The sequence below is a fragment of the Oncorhynchus mykiss genome, chromosome 29 (genome assembly GCF_057628025.1).
Source record: "Oncorhynchus mykiss isolate SJ-2025 chromosome 29, ASM5762802v1, whole genome shotgun sequence".
NCBI classification, from domain to species: Eukaryota; Metazoa; Chordata; class Actinopteri; order Salmoniformes; family Salmonidae; genus Oncorhynchus; species Oncorhynchus mykiss.
In genome coordinates this window covers 2315001-2340025 of record NC_143050.1, presented here as the reverse complement: position 1 = coordinate 2340025, position 25025 = coordinate 2315001, and the positions used below count along the sequence as shown (strand labels likewise).

Sequence of the window (25025 nt, the reverse complement as noted above, 5' to 3'; positions counted from 1 at the left end):
AAGTAGTTTTACTCTTCCCTTCCAGGACAGAAAACAGATACAGAACACAAACCAGGAGAGGTTGGAGAAACAATCCTAATCCTAAACCCTTATATTAACCCTAACCCCTGGTATTAACCCTAACCCCTGGTACTAACCCTAACCCCTGGTACTAACACTAACCCCTGGTACTAACCCTAACCCCTGGTACTAACCCTAACCCCTGGTATTAACCCTAACCCCTGGTATTAACCCTAACCCCTGGTACTAACACTAACCCCTGGTATTAACCCTGACCCCTGGTACTAACCCTAACCCCTGGTACTAACCCTAACCCCTGATATTAACCCTAACCCCTGGTACTAACCCTAACCCCTGGTACTAACCCTAACCCCTGATATTAACCCTAACCCCTGATATTAACCCTAACCCCTGATACTAACACTAACCCCTGGTACTAAACCTAACCCCTGGTACTAACCCTAACCCCTGGTACTAACCCTAACCCCTGGTACTATCACTAACCCCTGATATTAACCCTAACCCCTGGTACTAAACCTAACCCCTGGTACTAACACTAACCCCTGGTACTAACCCTAACCCCTGGTACTAACCCTAACCCCTGGTACTAACACTAACCCCTGGTACTAACCCTAACCCCTGGTACTAACCCTAACCCCTGGTGTCATTAACGAAACAACAACGTTAGTAATACTTTTCTAAGTAGTTTTACTCTTCCCTTCCAGGACAGAAAACAGATACAGAACACAAACCAGGAGAGGTTGGAGAAACAATCCTAATCCTAACCCCTTATATTAACCCTAACCCCTGGTACTAACCCTAACCCCTGATATTAACCCTAACCCCTGGTACTAACACTAACCCCTGGTACTAACACTAACCCCTGGTACTAACCCTAACCCCTGATATTAACCCTAACCCCTGATATTAACACTAACCCCTGGTATTAACCCTAACCCCTGGTATTAACCCTAACCCCTGGTACTAACACTAACCCCTGGTATTAACCCTGACCCCTGGTACTAACCCTAACCCCTGGTACTAACCCTAACCCCTGATATTAACCCTAACCCCTGGTACTAACCCTAACCCCTGGTACTAACCCTAACCCCTGATATTAACCCTAACCCCTGATATTAACCCTAACCCCTGATACTAACACTAACCCCTGGTACTAAACCTAACCCCTGGTACTAACCCTAACCCCTGGTACTAACCCTAACCCCTGGTACTAACACTAACCCCTGATATTAACCCTAACCCCTGGTACTAAACCTAACCCCTGGTACTAACACTAACCCCTGGTACTAACCCTAACCCCTGGTACTAACCCTAACCCCTGGTACTAACACTAACCCCTGGTACTAACCCTAACCCCTGGTGTCATTAACGAAACAACAACGTTAGTAATACTTTTCCAAGTAGTTTTACTCTTCCCTTCCAGGACAGAAAACAGATACAGAACACAAACCAGGAGAGGTTGGAGAAACAATCCTAATCCTAACCCCTTATATTAACCCTAACCCCTGGTACTAACACTAACCCCTGGTATTAACCCTAACCCCTGGTATTAACCCTAACCCCTGGTACTAACCCTAACCCCTGGTACTAACCCTAACCCCTGGTACTAATCCTAACCCTTTATATTAACCCTAACCCCTGGTACTAACCCTAGCCCCTGGTACTAACCCTAACCCCTGATATTAACCCTAACCCCTGGTACTAACACTAACCCCTGGTACTAACCCTAACCCCTGATATTAACCCTAACCCCTGATATTAACACTAACCCCTGGTACTAACCCTAACCCCTGGTACTAACACTAACCCCTGGTACTAACCCTAACCCCTGGTACTAACCCTAACCCCTGATACTAACCCTAACCCCTGGTACTAACCCTAACCCCTGGTACTAACACTAACCCCTGGTACTAACCCTAACCCCTGATATTAACCCTAACCCCTGGTACTAACACTAACCCCTGATATTAACCCTAACCCCTGGTATTAACCCTAACCCCTGATATTAACCCTAACCCCTGGTATTAACCCTAACCCCTGGTACTAACCCTAACCCCTGATATTAACCCTAACCCCTGATATTAACCCTAACCCCTGGTACTAACACTAACCCCTGGTACTAACACTAACCCCTGATATTAACCCTAACCCCTGGTATTAACCCTAACCCCTGATATTAACCCTAACCCCTGATATTAACCCTAACCCCTGATATTCACCCTAACCCCTGGTACTAACACTAACCCCTGGTACTAACCCTAACCCCTGGTACTAATCCTAACCCCTGGTACTAACACTAACCCCTGATATTATCCCTAACCCCTGGTACTAACCCAAACCCCTGGTACTAACCCTAACCCCTGGTACTAAACCTAACCCCTGGTACTAACCCTAACCCCTGATATTAACCCTAACCCCTGGTACTAACACTAACCCCTGGTACTAACCCTAACCCCTGGTACTAACCCTAACCCCTGATATTAACCCTAACCCCTGATATTAACCCTAACCCCTGGTACTAACCCTAACCCCTGGTGTCATTAACGAAACAACAACGTTAGTAATAATTTTCTAAGTAGTTTTACTCTTCACTTCCAGGACAGAAAACAGATACAGAACACAAACCAGAAGAGGTTGGAGAAACAATCCTAATCCTAACCCCTTATATTAACCCTAACCCCTGATATTAACCCTAACCCCTGGTACTAACACTAACCCCTGGTACTAACCCTAACCCCTGGTACTAACCCTAACCCCTGGTATTAACCCTAACCCCTGGTACTAACCCTAACCCCTTGTACTAACCCTAACCCCTGATATTAACCCTAACCCCTGGTACTAACCCTAACCCCTGGTACTAACCCTAACCCCTGGTACTAACCCTAACCCCTGGTACTAACCCTAACCCCTGATATTAACCCTAACCCCTGATATTAACCCTAACCCCTGATATTAACCCTAACCCCTGATATTAACCCTAACCCCTGGTACTAACCCTAACCTCTGGTGTCATTAACGAAACAACAACGTTAGTAATACTTTTCTAAGTAGTTTTACTCTTCCCTTCCAGGACAGAAAACAGATACAGAACACAAACCAGGAGAGGTTGGAGAAACAATCCTAATCCTAAACCCTTATATTAACCCTAACCCCTGGTATTAACCCTAACCCCTGGTACTAACCCTAACCCCTGGTACTAACACTAACCCCTGGTACTAACCCTAACCCCTGGTACTAACCCTAACCCCTGGTATTAACCCTAACCCCTGGTATTAACCCTAACCCCTGGTACTAACACTAACCCCTGGTATTAACCCTGACCCCTGGTACTAACCCTAACCCCTGGTACTAACCCTAACCCCTGATATTAACCCTAACCCCTGGTACTAACCCTAACCCCTGGTACTAACCCTAACCCCTGATATTAACCCTAACCCCTGATATTAACCCTAACCCCTGATACTAACACTAACCCCTGGTACTAAACCTAACCCCTGGTACTAACCCTAACCCCTGGTACTAACCCTAACCCCTGGTACTAACACTAACCCCTGATATTAACCCTAACCCCTGGTACTAAACCTAACACCTGGTACTAACACTAACCCCTGGTACTAACCCTAACCCCTGGTACTAACCCTAACCCCTGGTACTAACACTAACCCCTGGTACTAACCCTAACCCCTGGTACTAACCCTAACCCCTGGTGTCATTAACGAAACAACAACGTTAGTAATACTTTTCTAAGTAGTTTTACTCTTCCCTTCCAGGACAGAAAACAGATACAGAACACAAACCAGGAGGGGTTGGAGAAACAATCCTAATCCTAACCACTTATATTAACCCTAACCCCTGGTACTAACACTAACCCCTGGTATTAACACTAACCCCTGGTATTAACCCTAACCCCTGGTACTAACCCTAACCCCTGGTACTAACCCTAACCCCTGGTACTAATCCTAACCCCTTATATTAACCCTAACCCCTGGTACTAACCCTAGCCCCTGGTACTAACCCTAACCCCTGATATTAACCCTAACCCCTGGTACTAACACTAACCCCTGGTACTAACACTAACCCCTGGTACTAACCCTAACCCCTGATATTAACCCTAACCCCTGATATTAACACTAACCCCTGGTATTAACCCTAACCCCTGGTATTAACACTAACCCCTGGTACTAACCCTAACCCCTGATATTAACCCTAACCCCTGATATTAACCCTAACCCCTGGTACTAACCCTAACCCCTGATATTAACCCTAACCCCTGGTACTAAACCTAACCCCTGGTACTAACCCTAACCCCTGATACTAACCCTAACCCCTGGTACTAACCCTAACCCCTGGTACTAACACTAACCCCTGGTACTAACCCTAACCCCTGGTACTAACCCTAACCCCTGGTACTAACCCTAACCCCTGGTACTAAACCTAACCCCTGATATTAACCCTAACCCCTGGTACTAACACTAACCCCTGGTACTAACCCTAACCACTGGTACTAACCCTAACCCCTGGTACTAACCCTAACCCCTGGTACTAACCCTAACCCCTGATATTAACTCTAACCCCTGGTATTAACCCTAACCCCTGATATTAACCCTAACCCCTGATATTAACCCTAACCCCTGATATTCACCCTAACCCCTGGTACTAACACTAACCCCTGGTACTAACACTAACCCCTGGTACTAACCCTAACCCCTGGTACTAACCCTAACCCCTGATACTAACCCTAACCCCTGGTACTAACCCTAACCCCTGGTACTAACCCTAACCTCTGGTACTAACACTAACCCCTGGTACTAACCCTAACCCCTGGTACTAACCCTAACCCCTGATACTAACCCTAACCCCTGGTACTAACCCTAACCCCTGGTACTAACACTAACCCCTGGTACTAACCCTAACCCCTGGTATTAACCCTAACCCCTGGTACTAACCCTAACCCCTGGTACTAACCCTAACCCCTGGTACTAACCCTAACCCCTGGTACTAACCCTAACCCCTGATATTAATCCTAACCCCTGGTACTAACCCTAACCCCTGGTACTAACCCTAACCCCTGGTACTAACCCTAACCCCTGGTACTAACACTAATCCCTGGTACTAACCCTAACCCCTGGTATTAACCCTAACCCCTGGTACTAACCCTAACCCCTGGTACTAACCCTAACCCCTGATATTAACCCTAACCCCTGGTACTAACCCTAACCCCTGGTACTAACCCTAACCTCTGGTACTAACACTATCCCCTGGTACTAACCCTAACCCCAGGTACTAACCCTAACCCCTGATACTAACCCTAACCCCTGGTACTAACCCTAACCCCTGGTACTAACCCTAACCCCTGGTACTAACCCTAACCCCTGGTACTAAACCTAACCCCTGATATTAACCCTAACCCCTGGTACTAACACTAACCCCTGGTACTAACCCTAACCACTGGTACTAACCCTAACCCCTGGTACTAACCCTAACCCCTGGTACTAACCCTAACCCCTGATATTAACTCTAACCCCTGGTATTAACCCTAACCCCTGATATTAACCCTAACCCCTGATATTAACCCTAACCCCTGATATTCACCCTAACCCCTGGTACTAACACTAACCCCTGGTACTAACCCTAACCCCTGGTACTAATCCTAACCCCTGGTACTAACACTAACCCCTGATATTAACCCTAACCCCTGGTACTAACCCTAACCCCTGGTACTAACACTAACCCCTGGTACTAACCCTAACCCCTGGTACTAACCCTAACCCCTGGTATTAACCCTAACCCCTGGTACTAACCCTAACCCCTGGTACTAACACTAACCCCTGGTATTAACCCTAACCCCTGGTACTAACCCTAACCCCTGGTACTAACCCTAACCCCTGATATTAACCATAACCCCTGGTACTAACACTAACCCCTGGTACTAACCCTAACCCCTGATACTAACCCTAACCCCTGGTATTAACCCTAACCCCTGGTACTAACCCTAACCCCTGGTACTAACCCTAACCCCTGGTACTAACCCTAACCCCTGATATTAACCCTAACCCCTGGTACTAACCCTAACCTCTGGTGTCATTAACGAAACAACAACGTTAGTAATACTTTTCTAAGTAGTTTTACTCTTCCCTTCCAGGACAGAAAACAGAAACAGAACACAAACCAGGAGAGGTTGGAGAAACAATCCTAATCCTAACCCCTTATATTAACCCTAACCCCTGGTACTAACACTAACCCCTGGTATTAACCCTAACCCCTGGTACTAACCCTAACCCCTGGTACTAACACTAACCCCTGGTACTAACCCTAACCCCTGGTACTAACCCTAACCCCTGGTATTAACCCTAACCCCTGGTACTAACCCTAACCCCTGGTACTAACACTAACCCCTGGTATTAACCCTAACCCCTGGTACTAACCCTAACCCCTGGTACTAACCCTAACCCCTGATATTAACCCTAACCCCTGGTACTAACCCTAACCCCTGGTACTAACCCTAACCCCTGGTATTAACCCTTACCCCTGGTACTAACCCTAACCCCTGGTACTAACCCTAACCCCTGATATTAACCCTAACCCCTGATATTAACCCTAACCCCTGGTATTAACCCTAACCCCTTATATTAACCCTAACCCCTGATATTAACCCTAACCCCTGGTACTAACCCTAACCCCTGATACTAACACTAACCCCTGGTACTAACCCTAACCCCTGGTACTAACACTAACCCCTGGTATTAACCCTAACCCCTGGTACTAACCCTAACCCCTGGTACTAACACTAACCCCTGATACTAACCCTAACCCCTGGTACTAACACTAACCCCTGGTACTAACTCTAACCCCTGGTACTAACCCTAACCCCTGGTACTAACCCTAACCCCTGGTGTCATTAACGAAACAACAACGTTAGTAATAATTTTCTAAGTAGTTTTACTCTTCAATTCCAGGACAGAAAACAGATACAGAACACAAACCAGGAGAGGTTGGAGAAACAATCCTAATCCTAACCCATTATATTAACCCTAACCCCTGGTACTAACACTAACCCCTGGTACTAACCCTAACCCCTGATACTAACCCTAACCCCTGGTATTAACCCTAACCCCTGGTACTAACCCTAACCCCTGGTACTAACCCTAACCCCTGGTACTAACCCTAACCCCTGATATTAACCCTAACCCCTGGTACTAACCCTAACCTCTGGTGTCATTAACGAAACAACAACGTTAGTAATACTTTTCTAAGTAGTTTTACTCTTCCCTTCCAGGACAGAAAACAGAAACAGAACACAAACCAGGAGAGGTTGGAGAAACAATCCTAATCCTAACCCCTTATATTAACCCTAACCCCTGGTACTAACACTAACCCCTGGTATTAACCCTAACCCCTGGTACTAACCCTAACCCCTGGTACTAACACTAACCCCTGGTACTAACCCTAACCCCTGGTATTAACCCTAACCCCTGGTACTAACCCTAACCCCTGGTACTAACACTAACCCCTGGTATTAACCCTAACCCCTGGTACTAACCCTAACCCCTGGTATTAACCCTAACCCCTGATATTAACCCTAACCCCTGGTACTAACCCTAACCCCTGGTACTAACCCTAACCCCTGGTATTAACCCTTACCCCTGGTACTAACCCTAACCCCTGGTACTAACCCTAACCCCTGATATTAACCCTAACCCCTGATATTAACCCTAACCCCTGGTATTAACCCTAACCCCTTATATTAATCCTAACCCCTGATATTAACCCTAACCCCTGGTACTAACCCTAACCCCTGATACTAACACTAACCCCTGGTACTAACACTAACCCCTGGTACTAACACTAACCCCTGGTATTAACCCTAACCCCTGGTAGTAACCCTAACCCCTGGTACTAACACTAACCCCTGATACTAACCCTAACCCTTGGTACTAACACTAACCCCTGGTACTAACTCTAACCCCTGGTACTAACCCTAACCCCTGGTACTAACCCTAACCCCTGGTACTAACCCTAACCCCTGGTGTCATTAACGAAACAACAACGTTAGTAATACTTTTCTAAGTAGTTTTACTCTTCCCTTCCAGGACAGAAAACAGATACAGAACACAAACCAGGAGAGGTTGGAGAAACAATCCTAATCCTAACCCCTTATATTAACCCTAACCCCTGATATTAACCCTAACCCCTGGTACTAACCCTAACCCCTGATACTAACACTAACCCCTGGTACTAACACTAACCCCTGGTACTAACACTAACCCCTGGTATTAACCCTAACCCCTGGTAGTAACCCTAACCCCTGGTACTAACACTAACCCCTGATACTAACCCTAACCCCTGGTACTAACACTAACCCCTGGTACTAACCCTAACCCCTGGTACTAACCCTAACCCCTGGTACTAACCCTAACCCCTGGTATTAACCCTAACCCCTGGTATTAACCCTAACCCCTGATATTAACCCTAACCCCTGGTATTAACCCTAACCCCTGGTACTAACCCTTACCCCTGATACTAACCCTAACCCCTGGTACTAACCCTAACCCCTGGTACTAACCCTAACCTCTGATATTAACCCTAACCCCTGGTACTAACCCCTGGTACTAACCCTAACCCATGGTACTAACCCTAACCCCTGATATTAACCCTAACCCCTGGTACTAATCCCTGGTACTAACCCTAACCCCTGGTACTAACCCTAACCCCTGGTACTAACACTAACCCCTGGTACTAACCCTAACCCCTGGTACTAACACTAACCCCTGGTACTAACCCTAACCCCTGGTACTAACCCTAACCCCTGGTACTAACCCTAACCCCTGATATTAACCCTAACCCCTGGTACTAACCCTAACCCCTGGTACTAACCCTAACCCCTGGTACTAACCCTAACCCCTGATATTAACCCTAACCCCTGGTACTAACCCTAACCCCTGGTACTAACCCTAACCCCTGGTACTAACCCTAACCCCTGGTACTAACACTAATCCCTGGTACTAACCCTAACCCCTGGTATTAACCCTAACCCCTGGTACTAACCCTAACCCCTGGTACTAACCCTAACCCCTGATATTAACCCTAACCCCTGATATTAACCCTAACCCCTGATATTAACCCTAACCCCTGGTACTAACCCTAACCCCTGGTACTAACCCTAACCCCTGGTATTAACCCTAACCCCTGATATTAACCCTAACCCCTGGTACTAACCCTAACCCCTGGTACTAACCCTAACCCCTGGTGTCATTAACGAAACAACAACGTTAGTAATAATTTTCTAAGTAGTTTTACTCTTCCCTTCCAGGACAGAAAACAGAAACAGAACACAAACCAGGAGAGGTTGGAGAAACAATCCTAATCCTAACCCCTTATATTAACCCTAACCCCTGGTACTAACACTAACCCCTGGTATTAACCCTAACCCCTGGTACTAACCCTAACCCCTGGTACTAACACTAACCCCTGGTACTAACCCTAACCCCTGGTATTAACCCTAACCCCTGGTACTAACCCTAACCCCTGGTACTAACACTAACCCCTGGTATTAACCCTAACCCCTGGTACTAACCCTAACCCCTGGTATTAACCCTAACCCCTGATATTAACCCTAACCCCTGGTACTAACCCTAACCCCTGGTACTAACCCTAACCCCTGGTATTAACCCTTACCCCTGGTACTAACCCTAACCCCTGGTACTAACCCTAACCCCTGATATTAACCCTAACCCCTGATATTAACCCTAACCCCTGGTATTAACCCTAACCCCTTATATTAACCCTAACCCCTGATATTAACCCTAACCCCTGGTACTAACCCTAACCCCTGATACTAACACTAACCCCTGGTACTAACACTAACCCCTGGTACTAACACTAACCCCTGGTATTAACCCTAACCCCTGGTAGTAACCCTAACCCCTGGTACTAACACTAACCCCTGATACTAACCCTAACCCTTGGTACTAACACTAACCCCTGGTACTAACTCTAACCCCTGGTACTAACCCTAACCCCTGGTACTAACCCTAACCCCTGGTACTAACCCTAACCCCTGGTGTCATTAACGAAACAACAACGTTAGTAATACTTTTCTAAGTAGTTTTACTCTTCCCTTCCAGGACAGAAAACAGATACAGAACACAAACCAGGAGAGGTTGGAGAAACAATCCTAATCCTAACCCCTTATATTAACCCTAACCCCTGATATTAACCCTAACCCCTGGTACTAACCCTAACCCCTGATACTAACACTAACCCCTGGTACTAACACTAACCCCTGGTACTAACACTAACCCCTGGTATTAACCCTAACCCCTGGTAGTAACCCTAACCCCTGGTACTAACACTAACCCCTGATACTAACCCTAACCCCTGGTACTAACACTAACCCCTGGTACTAACCCTAACCCCTGGTACTAACCCTAACCCCTGGTATTAACCCTAACCCCTGGTATTAACCCTAACCCCTGATATTAACCCTAACCCCTGGTATTAACCCTAACCCCTGGTACTAACCCTTACCCCTGATACTAACCCTAACCCCTGGTACTAACCCTAACCCCTGGTACTAACCCTAACCTCTGATATTAACCCTAACCCCTGGTACTAACCCCTGGTACTAACCCTAACCCATGGTACTAACCCTAACCCCTGATATTAACCCTAACCCCTGGTACTAATCCCTGGTACTAACCCTAACCCCTGGTACTAACCCTAACCCCTGGTACTAACACTAACCCCTGGTACTAACCCTAACCCCTGGTACTAACACTAACCCCTGGTACTAACCCTAACCCCTGGTACTAACCCTAACCCCTGATATTAACCCTAACCCCTGGTACTAACCCTAACCCCTGGTACTAACCCTAACCCCTGGTACTAACCCTAACCCCTGATATTAACCCTAACCCCTGGTACTAACCCTAACCCCTGGTACTAACCCTAACCCCTGGTACTAACCCTAACCCCTGGTACTAACACTAATCCCTGGTACTAACCCTAACCCCTGGTATTAACCCTAACCCCTGGTACTAACCCTAACCCCTGGTACTAACCCTAACCCCTGATATTAACCCTAACCCCTGATATTAACCCTAACCCCTGATATTAACCCTAACCCCTGGTACTAACCCTAACCCCTGGTACTAACCCTAACCCCTGGTATTAACCCTAACCCCTGATATTAACCCTAACCCCTGGTACTAACCCTAACCCCTGGTACTAACCCTAACCCCTGGTGTCATTAACGAAACAACAACGTTAGTAATAATTTTCTAAGTAGTTTTACTCTTCCCTTCCAGGACAGAAAACAGATACAGAACACAAACCAGGAGAGGTTGGAGAAACAATCCTAATCCTAACCCCTTATATTAACCCTAACCCGTGGTACTAACACTAACCCCTGGTACTAACCCTAACCCCTGGTACTAACCCTAACCCCTGGTACTAACCCTAACCCCTGATATTAACCCTAACCCCTGGTACTAACCCTAACCTCTGGTGTCATTAACGAAACAACAACGTTAGTAATACTTTTCTAAGTAGTTTTACTCTTCCCTTCCAGGACAGAAAACAGATACAGAACACAAACCAGGAGAGGTTGGAGAAACAATCCTAATCCTAACCCCTTATATTAACCCTAACCCCTGGTACTAACACTAACCCCTGGTATTAACCCTAACCCCTGGTACTAACCCTAACCCCTGTTACTAACACTAACCCCTGGTACTAACCCTAACCCCTGGTACTAACCCTAACCCCTGGTATTAACCCTAACCCCTGGTACTAACCCTAACCCCTGGTACTAACACTAACCCCTGGTATTAACCCTAACCCCTGGTACTAACCCTAACCCCTGGTACTAACCCTAACCCCTGATATTAACCCTAACCCCTGGTACTAACCCTAACCCCTGGTACTAACCCTAACCCCTGGTATTAACCCTAACCCCTGGTACTAACCCTAACCCCTGGTACTAACCCTAACCCCTGATATTAACCCTAACCCCTGATATTAACCCTAACCCCTGGTATTAACCCTAACCCCTTATATTAACCCTAACCCCTGATATTAACCCTAACCCCTGGTACTAACCCTAACCCCTGATACTAACACTAACCCCTGGTACTAACCCTAACCCCTGGTACTAACACTAACCCCTGGTATTAACCCTAACCCCTGGTACTAACCCTAACCCCTGGTACTAACACTAACCCCTGGTACTAACCCTAACCCCTGGTACTAACACTAACCCCTGGTACTAACTCTAACCCCTGGTACTAACCCTAACCCCTGGTACTAACCCTAACCCCTGGTACTAACCCTAACCCCTGGTGTCATTAACGAAACAACAACGTTAGTAATACTTTTCTAAGTAGTTTTACTCTTCCCTTCCAGGACAGAAAACAGATACAGAACACAAACCAGGAGAGGTTGGAGAAACAATCCTAATCCTAACCCCTTATATTAACCCTAACCCCTGGTACTAACACTAACCCCTGGTACTAACCCTAACCCCTGGTACTAACCCTAACCCCTGGTATTAACCCTAACCCCTGGTATTAACCCTAACCCCTGATATTAACCCTAACCCCTGGTATTAACACTAACCCCTGGTACTAACCCTAACCCCTGATACTAACCCTAACCCCTGGTACTAACCCTAACCCCTGGTACTAACCCTAACCTCTGATATTAACACTAACCCCTGGTACTAACCCCTGGTACTAACCCTAACCCCTGGTACTAACCCTAACCCCTGATATTAACCCTAACCCCTGGTACTAATCCCTGGTACTAACCCTAACCCCTGGTACTAACCCTAACCCCTGGTACTAACCCTAACCCCTGGAACTAACCCTAACCCCTGGTATTAAACCTAACCCCTAGTATTAACCCTAACCCCTGATATTAACCCTAACCCCTGGTACTAACCCTAACCCCTGGTATTAACCCTAAACCCTGATACTAACCCTAACCCCTGGTACTAACCCTAACCCCTAGTATTAACCCTAACCCCTGATATTAACCCTAACCCCTGATATTAACCCTAACCCCTGGTACTAACCCTAACCCCTGGTGTCATTAACTAAACAACAACGTTAGTAATACTTTTCTAAGTAGTTTTACTCTTCCCTTCCAGGACAGAAAACAGATACAGAACACAAACCAGGAGAGGTTGGAGAAACAATCCTAATCCTAACCCCTTATATTAACCCTAACCCCTGGTACTAACCCTAACCCCTGGTACTAACACTAACCCCTGGTACTAACCCTAACCCCTGGTACTAACCCTAACCCCTGATACTAACACTAACCCCTGGTATTAACCCTAACCCCTGGTACTAACCCTAACCCCTGGTACTAACCCTAACCCCTGATATTAACCCTAACCCCTGATATTAACCCTAACCCCTGGTATTAACCCTAACCCCTTATATTAACCCTAACCCCTGATATTAACCCTAACCCCTGGTACTAATCCTAACCCCTGATACTAACACTAACCCCTGGTACTAACCCTAACCCCTGGTACTAACACTAACCCCTGGTATTAACCCTAACCCCTGGTACTAACCCTAACCCCTGGTACTAACACTAACCCCTGGTACTAACCCTAACCCCTGATATTAACCCTAACCCCTGATATTAACCCTAACCCCTGGTATTAACCCTAGCCCCTTATATTAACCCTAACCCCTGATATTAACCCTAACCCCTGGTACTAACCCTAACCCCTGATACTAACCCTAACCCCTGATACTAACCCTAACCCCTGGTACTAACCCTAACCCCTGGTACTAACCCTAACCTCTGATATTAACCCTAACCCCTGGTACTAACCCCTGGTACTAACCCTAACCCCTGGTACTAACCCTAACCCCTGATATTAACCCTAACCCCTGGTACTAATCCCTGGTACTAACCCTAACCCCTGGTACTAACCCTAACCCCTGGTACTAACCCTAACCCCTGGAACTAACCCTAACCCCTGGTATTAAACCTAACCCCTAGTATTAACCCTAACCCCTGATATTAACCCTAACCCCTGGTACTAACCCTAACCCCTGGTATTAACCCTAAACCCTGATACTAACCCTAACCCCTGGTACTAACCCTAACCCCTAGTATTAACCCTAACCCCTGATATTAACCCTAACCCCTGATATTAACCCTAACCCCTGGTACTAACCCTAACCCCTGGTGTCATTAACTAAACAACAACGTTAGTAATACTTTTCTAAGTAGTTTTACTCTTCCCTTCCAGGACAGAAAACAGATACAGAACACAAACCAGGAGAGGTTGGAGAAACAATCCTAATCCTAACCCCTTATATTAACCCTAACCCCTGGTACTAACCCTAACCCCTGGTACTAACACTAACCCCTGGTACTAACCCTAACCCCTGGTACTAACCCTAACCCCTGATACTAACACTAACCCCTGGTATTAACCCTAACCCCTGGTACTAACCCTAACCCCTGGTACTAACCCTAACCCCTGATATTAACCCTAACCCCTGATATTAACCCTAACCCCTGGTATTAACCCTAACCCCTTATATTAACCCTAACCCCTGATATTAACCCTAACCCCTGGTACTAATCCTAACCCCTGATACTAACACTAACCCCTGGTACTAACCCTAACCCCTGGTACTAACACTAACCCCTGGTATTAACCCTAACCCCTGGTACTAACCCTAACCCCTGGTACTAACACTAACCCCTGGTACTAACCCTAACCCCTGGTACTAACACTAACCCCTGGTACTAACTCTAACCCCTGGTACTAACCCTAACCCCTGGTACTAACCCTAACCCCTGGTACTAACCCTAAACCCTGGTATTAACCCTAACCCCTGGTACTAACCCTAACCCCTGGTACTAACACTAACCCCTGGTATTAACCCTAACCCCTGGTACTAACCCTAACCCCTGGTACTAACCCTAACCCCTGATATTAACCCTAACCCCTGGAACTAACCCTAACCCCTGGTACTAACCCTAACCCCTGGTATTAACCCTAACCCCTGGTACTAACCCTAACCCCTGGTACTAACCCTAACCCCTGATATTAACCCTAACCCCTGATATTAACCCTAACCCCTGGTATTAACCCTAACCCCTTATATTAACCCTAACCCCTGATATTAACCCTAACCCCTGGTACTAACCCTAACCCCTGATACTAACACTAACCCCTGGTACTAACCCTAACCCCTGGTACTAACACTAACCCCTGGTATTAACCCTAACCCCTGGTACTAACCCTAACCCCTGGTACTAACACTAACCCCTGGTACTAACCCTAACCCCTGGTACTAACCCTAACCCCTGGTACTAACCCTAACCCCTGATATTAACCCTAACCCCTGGTACTAATCCCTGGTACTAACCCTAACCCCTGGTACTAACCCTAACCCCTGGTACTAACCCTAACCCCTGGAACTAACCCTAACCCCTGGTATTAAACCTAACCCCTAGTATTAACCCTAACCTCTGATATTAACCCTAACCCCTGGTACTAACCCTAACCCCTGGTATTAACCCTAAACCCTGATACTAACCCTAACCCCTGGTACTAACCCTAACCCCTAGTATTAACCCTAACCCCTGATATTAACCCTAACCCCTGATATTAACCCTAACCCCTGGTGTCATTAACTAAACAACAACGTTAGTAATACTTTTCTAAGTAGTTTTACTCTTCCCTTCCAGGACAGAAAACAGATACAGAACACAAACCAGGAGAGGTTGGAGAAACAATCCTAATCCTAACCCCTTATATTAACCCTAACCCCTGATATTAACCCTAACCCCTGGTATTAACCCTAACCCCTTATATTAACCCTAACCCCTGATATTAACCCTAACCCCTGGTACTAACCCTAACCCCTGATACTAACACTAACCCCTGGTACTAACCCTAACCCCTGGTACTAACACTAACCCCTGGTATTAACCCTAACCCCTGGTACTAACCCTAACCCCTGGTACTAACACTAACCCCTGGTACTAACCCTAACCCCTGGTACTAACCCTAACCCCTGGTACTAACCCTAACCCCTGATATTAACCCTAACCCCTGGTACTAATCCCTGGTACTAACCCTAACCCCTGGTACTAACCCTAACCCCTGGTACTAACCCTAACCCCTGGAACTAACCCTAACCCCTGGTATTAAACCTAACCCCTAGTATTAACCCTAACCTCTGATATTAACCCTAACCCCTGGTACTAACCCTAACCCCTGGTATTAACCCTAAACCCTGATACTAACCCTAACCCCTGGTACTAACCCTAACCCCTAGTATTAACCCTAACCCCTGATATTAACCCTAACCCCTGATATTAACCCTAACCCCTGGTGTCATTAACTAAACAACAACGTTAGTAATACTTTTCTAAGTAGTTTTACTCTTCCCTTCCAGGACAGAAAACAGATACAGAACACAAACCAGGAGAGGTTGGAGAAACAATCCTAATCCTAACCCCTTATATTAACCCTAACCCCTGGTACTAACCCTAACCCCTGGGGCGGCAGGGTAGCCTAGTGGTTAGAGTGTTGGACTAGTAACCGGAAGGTTGTGAGTTCAAACCCCCGAGCTGACAAGGTACAAATCTGTCGTTCTGCCCCTGAACAGGCAGTTAACCCACTGTTCCCAGGCCGTCATTGAAAATAAGAATTTGTTCTTAACTGACTTGCCTGGTTAAATAAAGGTTAAAAAAAAAAAAAAAAAAAAAAAAAACCCCTGGTACTAACACTAACCCCTGGTACTAACCCTAACCCCTGGTACTAACCCTAACCCCTGATACTAACACTAACCCCTGGTACTAACACTAACCCCTGGTATTAACCCTAACCCCTGGTACTAACCCTAACCCATGGTACTAACACTAACCCCTGGTACTAACTCTAACCCCTGGTATTAACCCTAACCCCTGGTACTAACACTAACCCCTGGTACTAACCCTAACCCCTGGTACTAACACTAACCCCTGGTACTAACTCTAACCCCTGGTACTAACCCTAACCCCTGGTACTAACCCTAACCCCTGGTACTAACCCTAACCCCTGGTGTCATTAACGAAACAACAACGTTAGTAATACTTTTCTAAGTAGTTTTACTCTTCCCTTCCAGGACAGAAAACAGATACAGAACACAAACCAGGAGAGGTTGGAGAAACAATCCTAATCCTAACCCCTTACATTAACCCTAACCCCTGGTACTAACACTAACCCCTGGTACTAACCCTAACCCCTGGTACTAACCCTAACCCCTGGTATTAACCCTAACCCCTGGTATTAACCCTAACCCCTGATATTAACCCTAACCCCTGGTATTAACCCTAACCCCTGGTACTAACCCTAACCCCTGATACTAACCCTAACCCCTGGTACTAACCCTAACCCCTGGTACTAACCCTAACCTCTGATATTAACCCTAACCCCTGGTACTAACCCCTGGTACTAACCCTAACCCCTGGTACTAACCCTAACCCCTGATATTAACCCTAACCCCTGGTACTAATCCCTGGTACTAACCCTAACCCCTGGTACTAACCCTAACCCCTGGTACTAACCCTAACCCCTGGAACTAACCCTAACCCCTGGTATTAAACCTAACCCCTAGTATTAACCCTAACCCCTGATATTAACCCTAACCCCTGGTACTAACCCTAACCCCTGGTATTAACCCTAAACCCTGATACTAACCCTAACCCCTGGTACTAACCCTAACCCCTAGTATTAACCCTAACCCCTGATATTAACCCTAACCCCTGATATTAACCCTAACCCCTGGTACTAACCCTAACCCCTGGTGTCATTAACTAAACAACAACGTTAGTAATACTTTTCTAAGTAGTTTTACTCTTCCCTTCCAGGACAGAAAACAGATACAGAACACAAACCAGGAGAGGTTGGAGAAACAATCCTAATCCTAACCCCTTATATTAACCCTAACCCCTGGTACTAACCCTAACCCCTGGTACTAACACTAACCCCTGGTACTAACCCTAACCCCTGGTACTAACCCTAACCCCTGATACTAACACTAACCCCTGGTACTAACCCTAACCCCTGGTACTAACCCTAACCCCTGGTACTAACCCTAACCCCTGGTATTAAACCTAACCCCTGGTACTAACCCTAACCCCTGGTACTAACCCTAACCCCTGGTACTAACCCTAACCCCTGGTACTAAACCTAACCCCTGGTACTAACACTAACCCTGGTACTAACCCTAACCCCTGGTACTAACCCTAACCCCTGGTACTAACACTAACCCCTGGTACTAACCCTAACCCCTGGTACCAACCCTAACCCCTGGTACTAACCCTAACCCCTGGTACTAAACCTAACCCCTGGTACTAACCCTAACCCCTGGTACTAACCCTAACCCCTGGGACTAACCCTAACCCCTGATATTAACCCTAACCCCTGGTACTAACCCTAACCCCTGGTACTAACACTAATCCCTGGTACTAAACCTAACCCCTGGTACTAACCCTAACCCCTGGTACTAACCCTACCCCTGGTATTAACCCTAACCCCTGATATTAACCCTAACCCCTGGCACTAACCCTAACCCCTGGTACTAACCCTAACCCCTGGTACTAACACTAACCCCTGGTACTAACTCTAACCCCTGGTACTAACCCTAACCCCTGGTACTAACCCTAACTCCTGGTGTAGTAAACGAAACAACAACGTTAGTAATACTTTTCTAAGTAGTTTTACTCTTCCCTTCCAGGACAGAAAACAGATACAGAACACAAACCAGGAGAGGTTGGAGAAACAATCCTAATCCTAACCCCTTATATTAACCCTAACCCCTGGTACTAACACTAACCCCTGGTACTAACCCTAACCCCTTGTACTAACCCTAACCCCTGGTATTAACCCTAACCCCTGGTATTAACCCTAACCCCTGGTATTAACCCTAACCCCTGATATTAACCCTAACCCCTGGTATTAACCCTAACCCCTGGTACTAACCCTAACCCCTGATACTAACCCTAACCCCTGGTACTAACCCTAACCCCTGGTACTAACCCTAACCTCTGATATTAACCCTAACCCCTGGTACTAACCCCTGGTACTAACCCTAACCCCTGGTACTAACCCTAACCCCTGATATTAACCCTAACCCCTGGTACTAATCCCTGGTACTAACCCTAAACCCTGGTACTAACCCTAACCCCTGGTACTAACCCTAACCCCTGGTACTAACCCTAACCCCTGGTATTAAACCTAACCCCTAGTATTAACCCTAACCCCTGATATTAACCCTAACCCCTGGTACTAACCCTAACCCCTGGTATTAACCCTAACCCCTGATACTAACCCTAACCCCTGGTACTAACCCTAACCCCTAGTATTAACCCTAACCCCTGGTATTAACCCTAACCCCTGATATTAACCCTAACCCCTGGTACTAACACTAACCCCTAGTATTAACCCTAACCCCTAATATTAACCCTAACCCCTGGTATTAACCCTAACCCCTGGTATTAACCCTAACCCCTGGTATTAACCCTAACCCCTGATATTAACCCTAACCCCTGATACTAACCCTAACCCCTGGTACTAACACTAACCCCTGATATTAACCCTAACCCCTGGTATTAACCCTAACCCCTGATATTAACCCTAACCCCTGGTACTAACCCTAAACCCTGAAATTAACCCTAACGCCTGATATTAACCCCTGGTACTAACCCCTGGTATTAACCCTAACCCCTGATATTAACCCTAACCCCTGATATTAACCCTAACCACTGATATTAACCCTAACCCCTTATATTAACCCTAACCCCTGATACTAACCCTAACCCCTGGTACTAACCCTAACCCCTGATATTAACCCTAACCCCTGGTATTAACCCTAACCCCTGATATTAACCCTAACCCCTGGTATTGACCCTAACCCCTGATATTAACCCTAACCCCTGATATTAACCCTAACCCCTGGCACTAACCCTAACCCCTGATATTAACCCTAACCCATGGTACTAAACCTAACCCCTGGTACTAACCCTAACCCCTGATATTAACCCTAACCCCTGATACTAAACCTAAACCCTGGTACTAACCCCTGGTACTAACCCCTGGGACTAAACATAACCCCTGGTACTAAACCTAAACCCTGGTACTAACCCTAACCCCTGGTACTAAACATAACTCCTGGTACTAACCCCTGGTACTAACCCCTGGTACTAACCCAAATCCCTGGTACTAAACCTAACCCCTGGTACTAAACCTAACCCCTGGCACTAAACCTAAACCCTGGTACTAATCCCTGGTACCAACCCTAACCCCTGGTACTAAACCGTGGTACTAATCCCTGGTACTAACCATAATCCCTGGTACTAAACCTAATCCCTGGTACTACCCTAACCCCTGATACTAAACCTAACCCTGGTACTGAACCTAAACCCTGGTACTAACCCCTGGTACTAACCCCTGGTACTAACCCAAATCCCTGGTACTAAACCTAACCCCTGGTACTAAACCTAACCCCTGGCACTAAACCTAAACCCTGGTACTAATCCCTGGTACCAACCCTAACCCCTGGTACTAAACCGTGGTACTAATCCCTGGTACTAACCATAATCCCTGGTATTAACCCTAACCCCTGATACTAACCCTAACCCCTGGTACTAACCCTAACCCCTAGTATTAACCCTAACCCCTGATATTAACCCTAACCCCTGATATTAACCCTAACCCCTGGTACTAACCCTAACCCCTAGTATTAACCCTAACCCCTAATATTAACCCTAACCCCTGGTATTAACCCTAACCCCTGGTATTAACCCTAACCCCTGGTATTAACCCTAACCCCTGATATTAACCCTAACCCCTGATACTAACCCTAACCCCTGGTACTAACACTAACCCCTGATATTAACCCTAACCCCTGGTATTAACCCTAACCCCTGATATTAACCCTAACCCCTGGTACTAACCCTAAACCCTGAAATTAACCCTAACGCCTGATATTAACCCCTGGTACTAACCCCTGGTATTAACCCTAACCCCTGATATTAACCCTAACCCCTGATATTAACCCTAACCACTGATATTAACCCTAACCCCTTATATTAACCCTAACCCCTGATACTAACCCTAACCCCTGGTACTAACCCTAACCCCTGATATTAACCCTAACCCCTGGTATTAACCCTAACCCCTGATATTAACCCTAACCCCTGGTATTGACCCTAACCCCTGATATTAACCCTAACCCCTGATATTAACCCTAACCCCTGGCACTAACCCTAACCCCTGATATTAACCCTAACCCATGGTACTAAACCTAACCCCTGGTAGTAACCCTAACCCCTGATATTAACCCTAACCCCTGATACTAAACCTAAACCCTGGTACTAACCCCTGGTACTAACCCCTGGGACTAAACATAACCCCTGGTACTAAACCTAAACCCTGGTACTAACCCTAACCCCTGGTACTAAACATAACTCCTGGTACTAACCCCTGGTACTAACCCCTGGTACTAACCCAAATCCCTGGTACTAAACCTAACCCCTGGTACTAAACCTAACCCCTGGCACTAAACCTAAACCCTGGTACTAATCCCTGGTACCAACCCTAACCCCTGGTACTAAACCGTGGTACTAATCCCTGGTACTAACCATAATCCCTGGTACTAAACCTAATCCCTGGTACTACCCTAACCCCTGATACTAAACCTAACCCTGGTACTGAACCTAAACCCTGGTACTAATCCCTGGTACTAACCCTAACCCCTGGTACTAAACCTAAACCATGATACTAAGCCCTGGTACTAACCCCTGGTACTAACCCCTGGTACTAAACCTAATCCCTAGTACTAATCCCTGGCACTAACCCTGGTACCAACCCTAACCCCTGGTACTAACCCTAACCCCTGGACCTAACCCCTGGTACTAAACCTAACCCTGGTACTAATCCTAACCCCTGGTACTAAACCTAATCCCTGGTACTAAACCTAACTCCTGGTACTAACCCCTGGTACTAAACCTAATCCCTGGTACTAACCCTAACCTCTGGTACTAACCCCTGGTACTAAACCTAACCGCTGGTACTGACCCCTGGTACTAAACCTAACCCCTGGTACTAACCCTAACCCCTGGTACTAACCCCTGGTACTAAACCTAACCCCTGGTACTAAACCTAACCCCTGGTACTAAACCTAACCCTGGTACTGAACCTAAACCCTGGTACTAATCCCTGGTACTAACCCTAACCCCTGATACTAACAATAACCCCTGGTACTAACCCCTGGTACTAAACCCTGGTACTAAACCTAACCTCTGGTACTAAACCTAATCCCTGGTACTAACCATAATCCCTGGTACTAAACCTAATCCCTGGTACTACCCTAACCCCTGATACTAAACCTAACCCTGGTACTGAACCTAAACCCTGGTACTAATCCCTGGTACTAACCCTAACCCCTGGTACTAAACCTAAACCATGATACTAAGCCCTGGTACTAACCAATGGTACTAACCCCTGGTACTAAACCTAATCCCTGGTACTAATCCCTGGCACTAACCCCTGGTACCAACCCTAACCCCTGGTACTAACCCTAACCCCTGGTACTAAACATAACCCCTGGTACTAAACCTAATCCCTGGTACTAACCCTAACCCCTGGTACTAACCCCTGGTACTAAACCTAACCGCTGGTACTAACCCCTGGTACTAACCCTAACCCCTGGTACTAACCCCTGGTACTAAACCTAACCCCTGGTACTAACCCTAACCCCTGGTACTAACCCCTGGTACTAAACCTAACCCCTGGTACTAAACCTAACCCCTGAAACTAACCCTAACCCCTGATACTAACCCCTGGTACTAACCCCTGGTACTAAACCTAACCCCTGGTACTAACCCTAACCCCTGGTACTAACCCTAACCCCTGGTACTAACCCCTGGTACTAAACCTAACCCCTGGCACTAAACCTAACCCCTGGTACTAACCCTAACCCCTGGTACTAACCCCTGGTACTAACCCTAACCCCTGGTACTAACCCCTGATACTAACCTTAGCCCCTGGTACTCACCCTAACCCCTGGTACTAACCTCTGGTACTAAACCTAACCCCTGGTACTAAATCCTGGTACTAAACCCAACCCCTGGTACTCAGCATAACCCCTGGTACTAATCTCTGGAACTAACCCTAACCCCTGGTTCTAATCTCTGGTACTAAACCTAACCCCTGGTACTAAACCTAAGCCCAGGTACTAAACATAACCCCTGGTACTAAACCTAACCCCTGGTACTAAACCTAACCCCTGGTACTAACCCCTGGTACTAACCCTAACCCCTGGTACTAAACCTAACCCCTGGTACTAAACATAACCCCTGGTACTAAACCTAACCCCTTGTACTAAACCTAAACCCTGGCACTCATCCCTGGTACTAACCCTAACCCCTGGTACTAACCCTAACCCCTGGTACTCACCCTAACCCCTGGTACTCACACTAACCCCTGGTACTAACCCAAACACCTGGTACTAAACATAACCCCTGGTACTAACCCCTGGTACTAAACCCTGGTACTAACCCCTGGTACTAAACCTAACCCCTGGTACTAACCCCTGGTACTAAACCTAACCCCTGGTACTAACCCTAACCCCTGGTACTAACTCCAACCCCTGATATTAACACTAACCCCTGGTACTAACCCCTGGTACTAAACCTAACCCCTGGTACTAACCCCTGGTACTAAACCTAACCCCTGGTACTAACCCTAACCCCTGGTACTAACCCCTGGTACTAAACCTAACCCCTGTTACTAACCCTAACCCCTGGATACTCACCCTAACCCCTGGTACTAACCCCTGGTACTAAACCTAACCCCTGGTACTAATCTCTGGTACTAAACCTAACCCCTGGTACTAAACCTAATCCCTGGTACTAATCTCTGGTACTAAACCTAACCCCTGATACTAAACCTAACCCCTGGTACTAACCCTAACCCCAGGTACTAATCTATGGTAAAAAACCTAACCCCTGGTACTAAACCTAACCCCTGGTACTAAATCCTGGTGCTAAACCCAACCCCTGGTACTCAACAAAACCCCTGGTACTAATCTCTGGTACTAACCGTAACCCCTGGTTCTAATCTCTGGTACTAAACCTAACCCCTGGTACTAAACCTAAACCCGGGTACCAAACCTAACCCCTGGTACAAAACCTAACCCCTGGTACTAACCCCTGGTACTAACCCCTGGTACTAAACATAACCCCTGGTACTAAACCTACTCCCTGGTACTAAACCTAACTCCTGGTATTAAACCTAATCCCTGGTACAAACCCCTGGTACTAAACCTAACCCCTGGTACTAACCCTAAACCCTGGTACTAAACCTAACCCCTGGTACTAACCCTAGTACCTGGTACTAACCCCTGGTACTAAACCTAATCCCTGGTACTAAACCTAACCCCTGGGACTAACCCTAAACCCTGGTACTAAACCTAATCCCTGGTACTAAACCTAATCCCTGGTACTAACCCCTGGTACTAAACCTAATACTTGGTACTAACCCCTGGTACTAAACCTAATCCCTGGTACTAAACCTAACCCCTGGTACTAAACCTAATCCCTGGTACTAAACCTAACCCCTGGTACTAACCCCTGGTACTAACCCCTGGTACTAAATACTAAACCTAACCCCTGGTACTAAATACTAAACCTAACCCCTGGAGCAGTTTCTAAATGCTATGAGCACACCTACCTGATTGATATACAGGGTGGCAGCACTGGGGCAGTTTCTATGGGTGAAATGCCTTGCTCAAGGTTCTCAAGATGACACACAAACCTGCTTGATATTATTAAGATGACGCCCGAGCAGGTCTTCAGGGGTCAGCGAGGAAAACCTCAGGGTGATGGCGCTACGGAGGAGATCCTCAGTCACCTGTTCAACCACGACCGTTACGACCACTGGGACAGAGTAACGACCGTCACTCACAGTGGCGTTA

The 25025-nt window shown here is 46.7% G+C and overlaps 1 protein-coding gene across 1 annotated transcript in view; it reads right to left on the bottom strand.

The window, feature by feature from the left end:
- Positions 1-25025, bottom strand: part of fat3b (FAT atypical cadherin 3b) — a 297423-nt gene that overhangs the window by 50330 nt on the left and 222068 nt on the right. Inside the window, exon 59 of the mRNA XM_090226225.1 lies at positions 24866-25025. This exon is cut by the window's right edge and continues 9 nt beyond it. Within this exon, the coding sequence (XP_090082351.1) occupies positions 24866-25025 (160 nt within the window). The remainder of the gene's footprint in view (positions 1-24865) is intronic.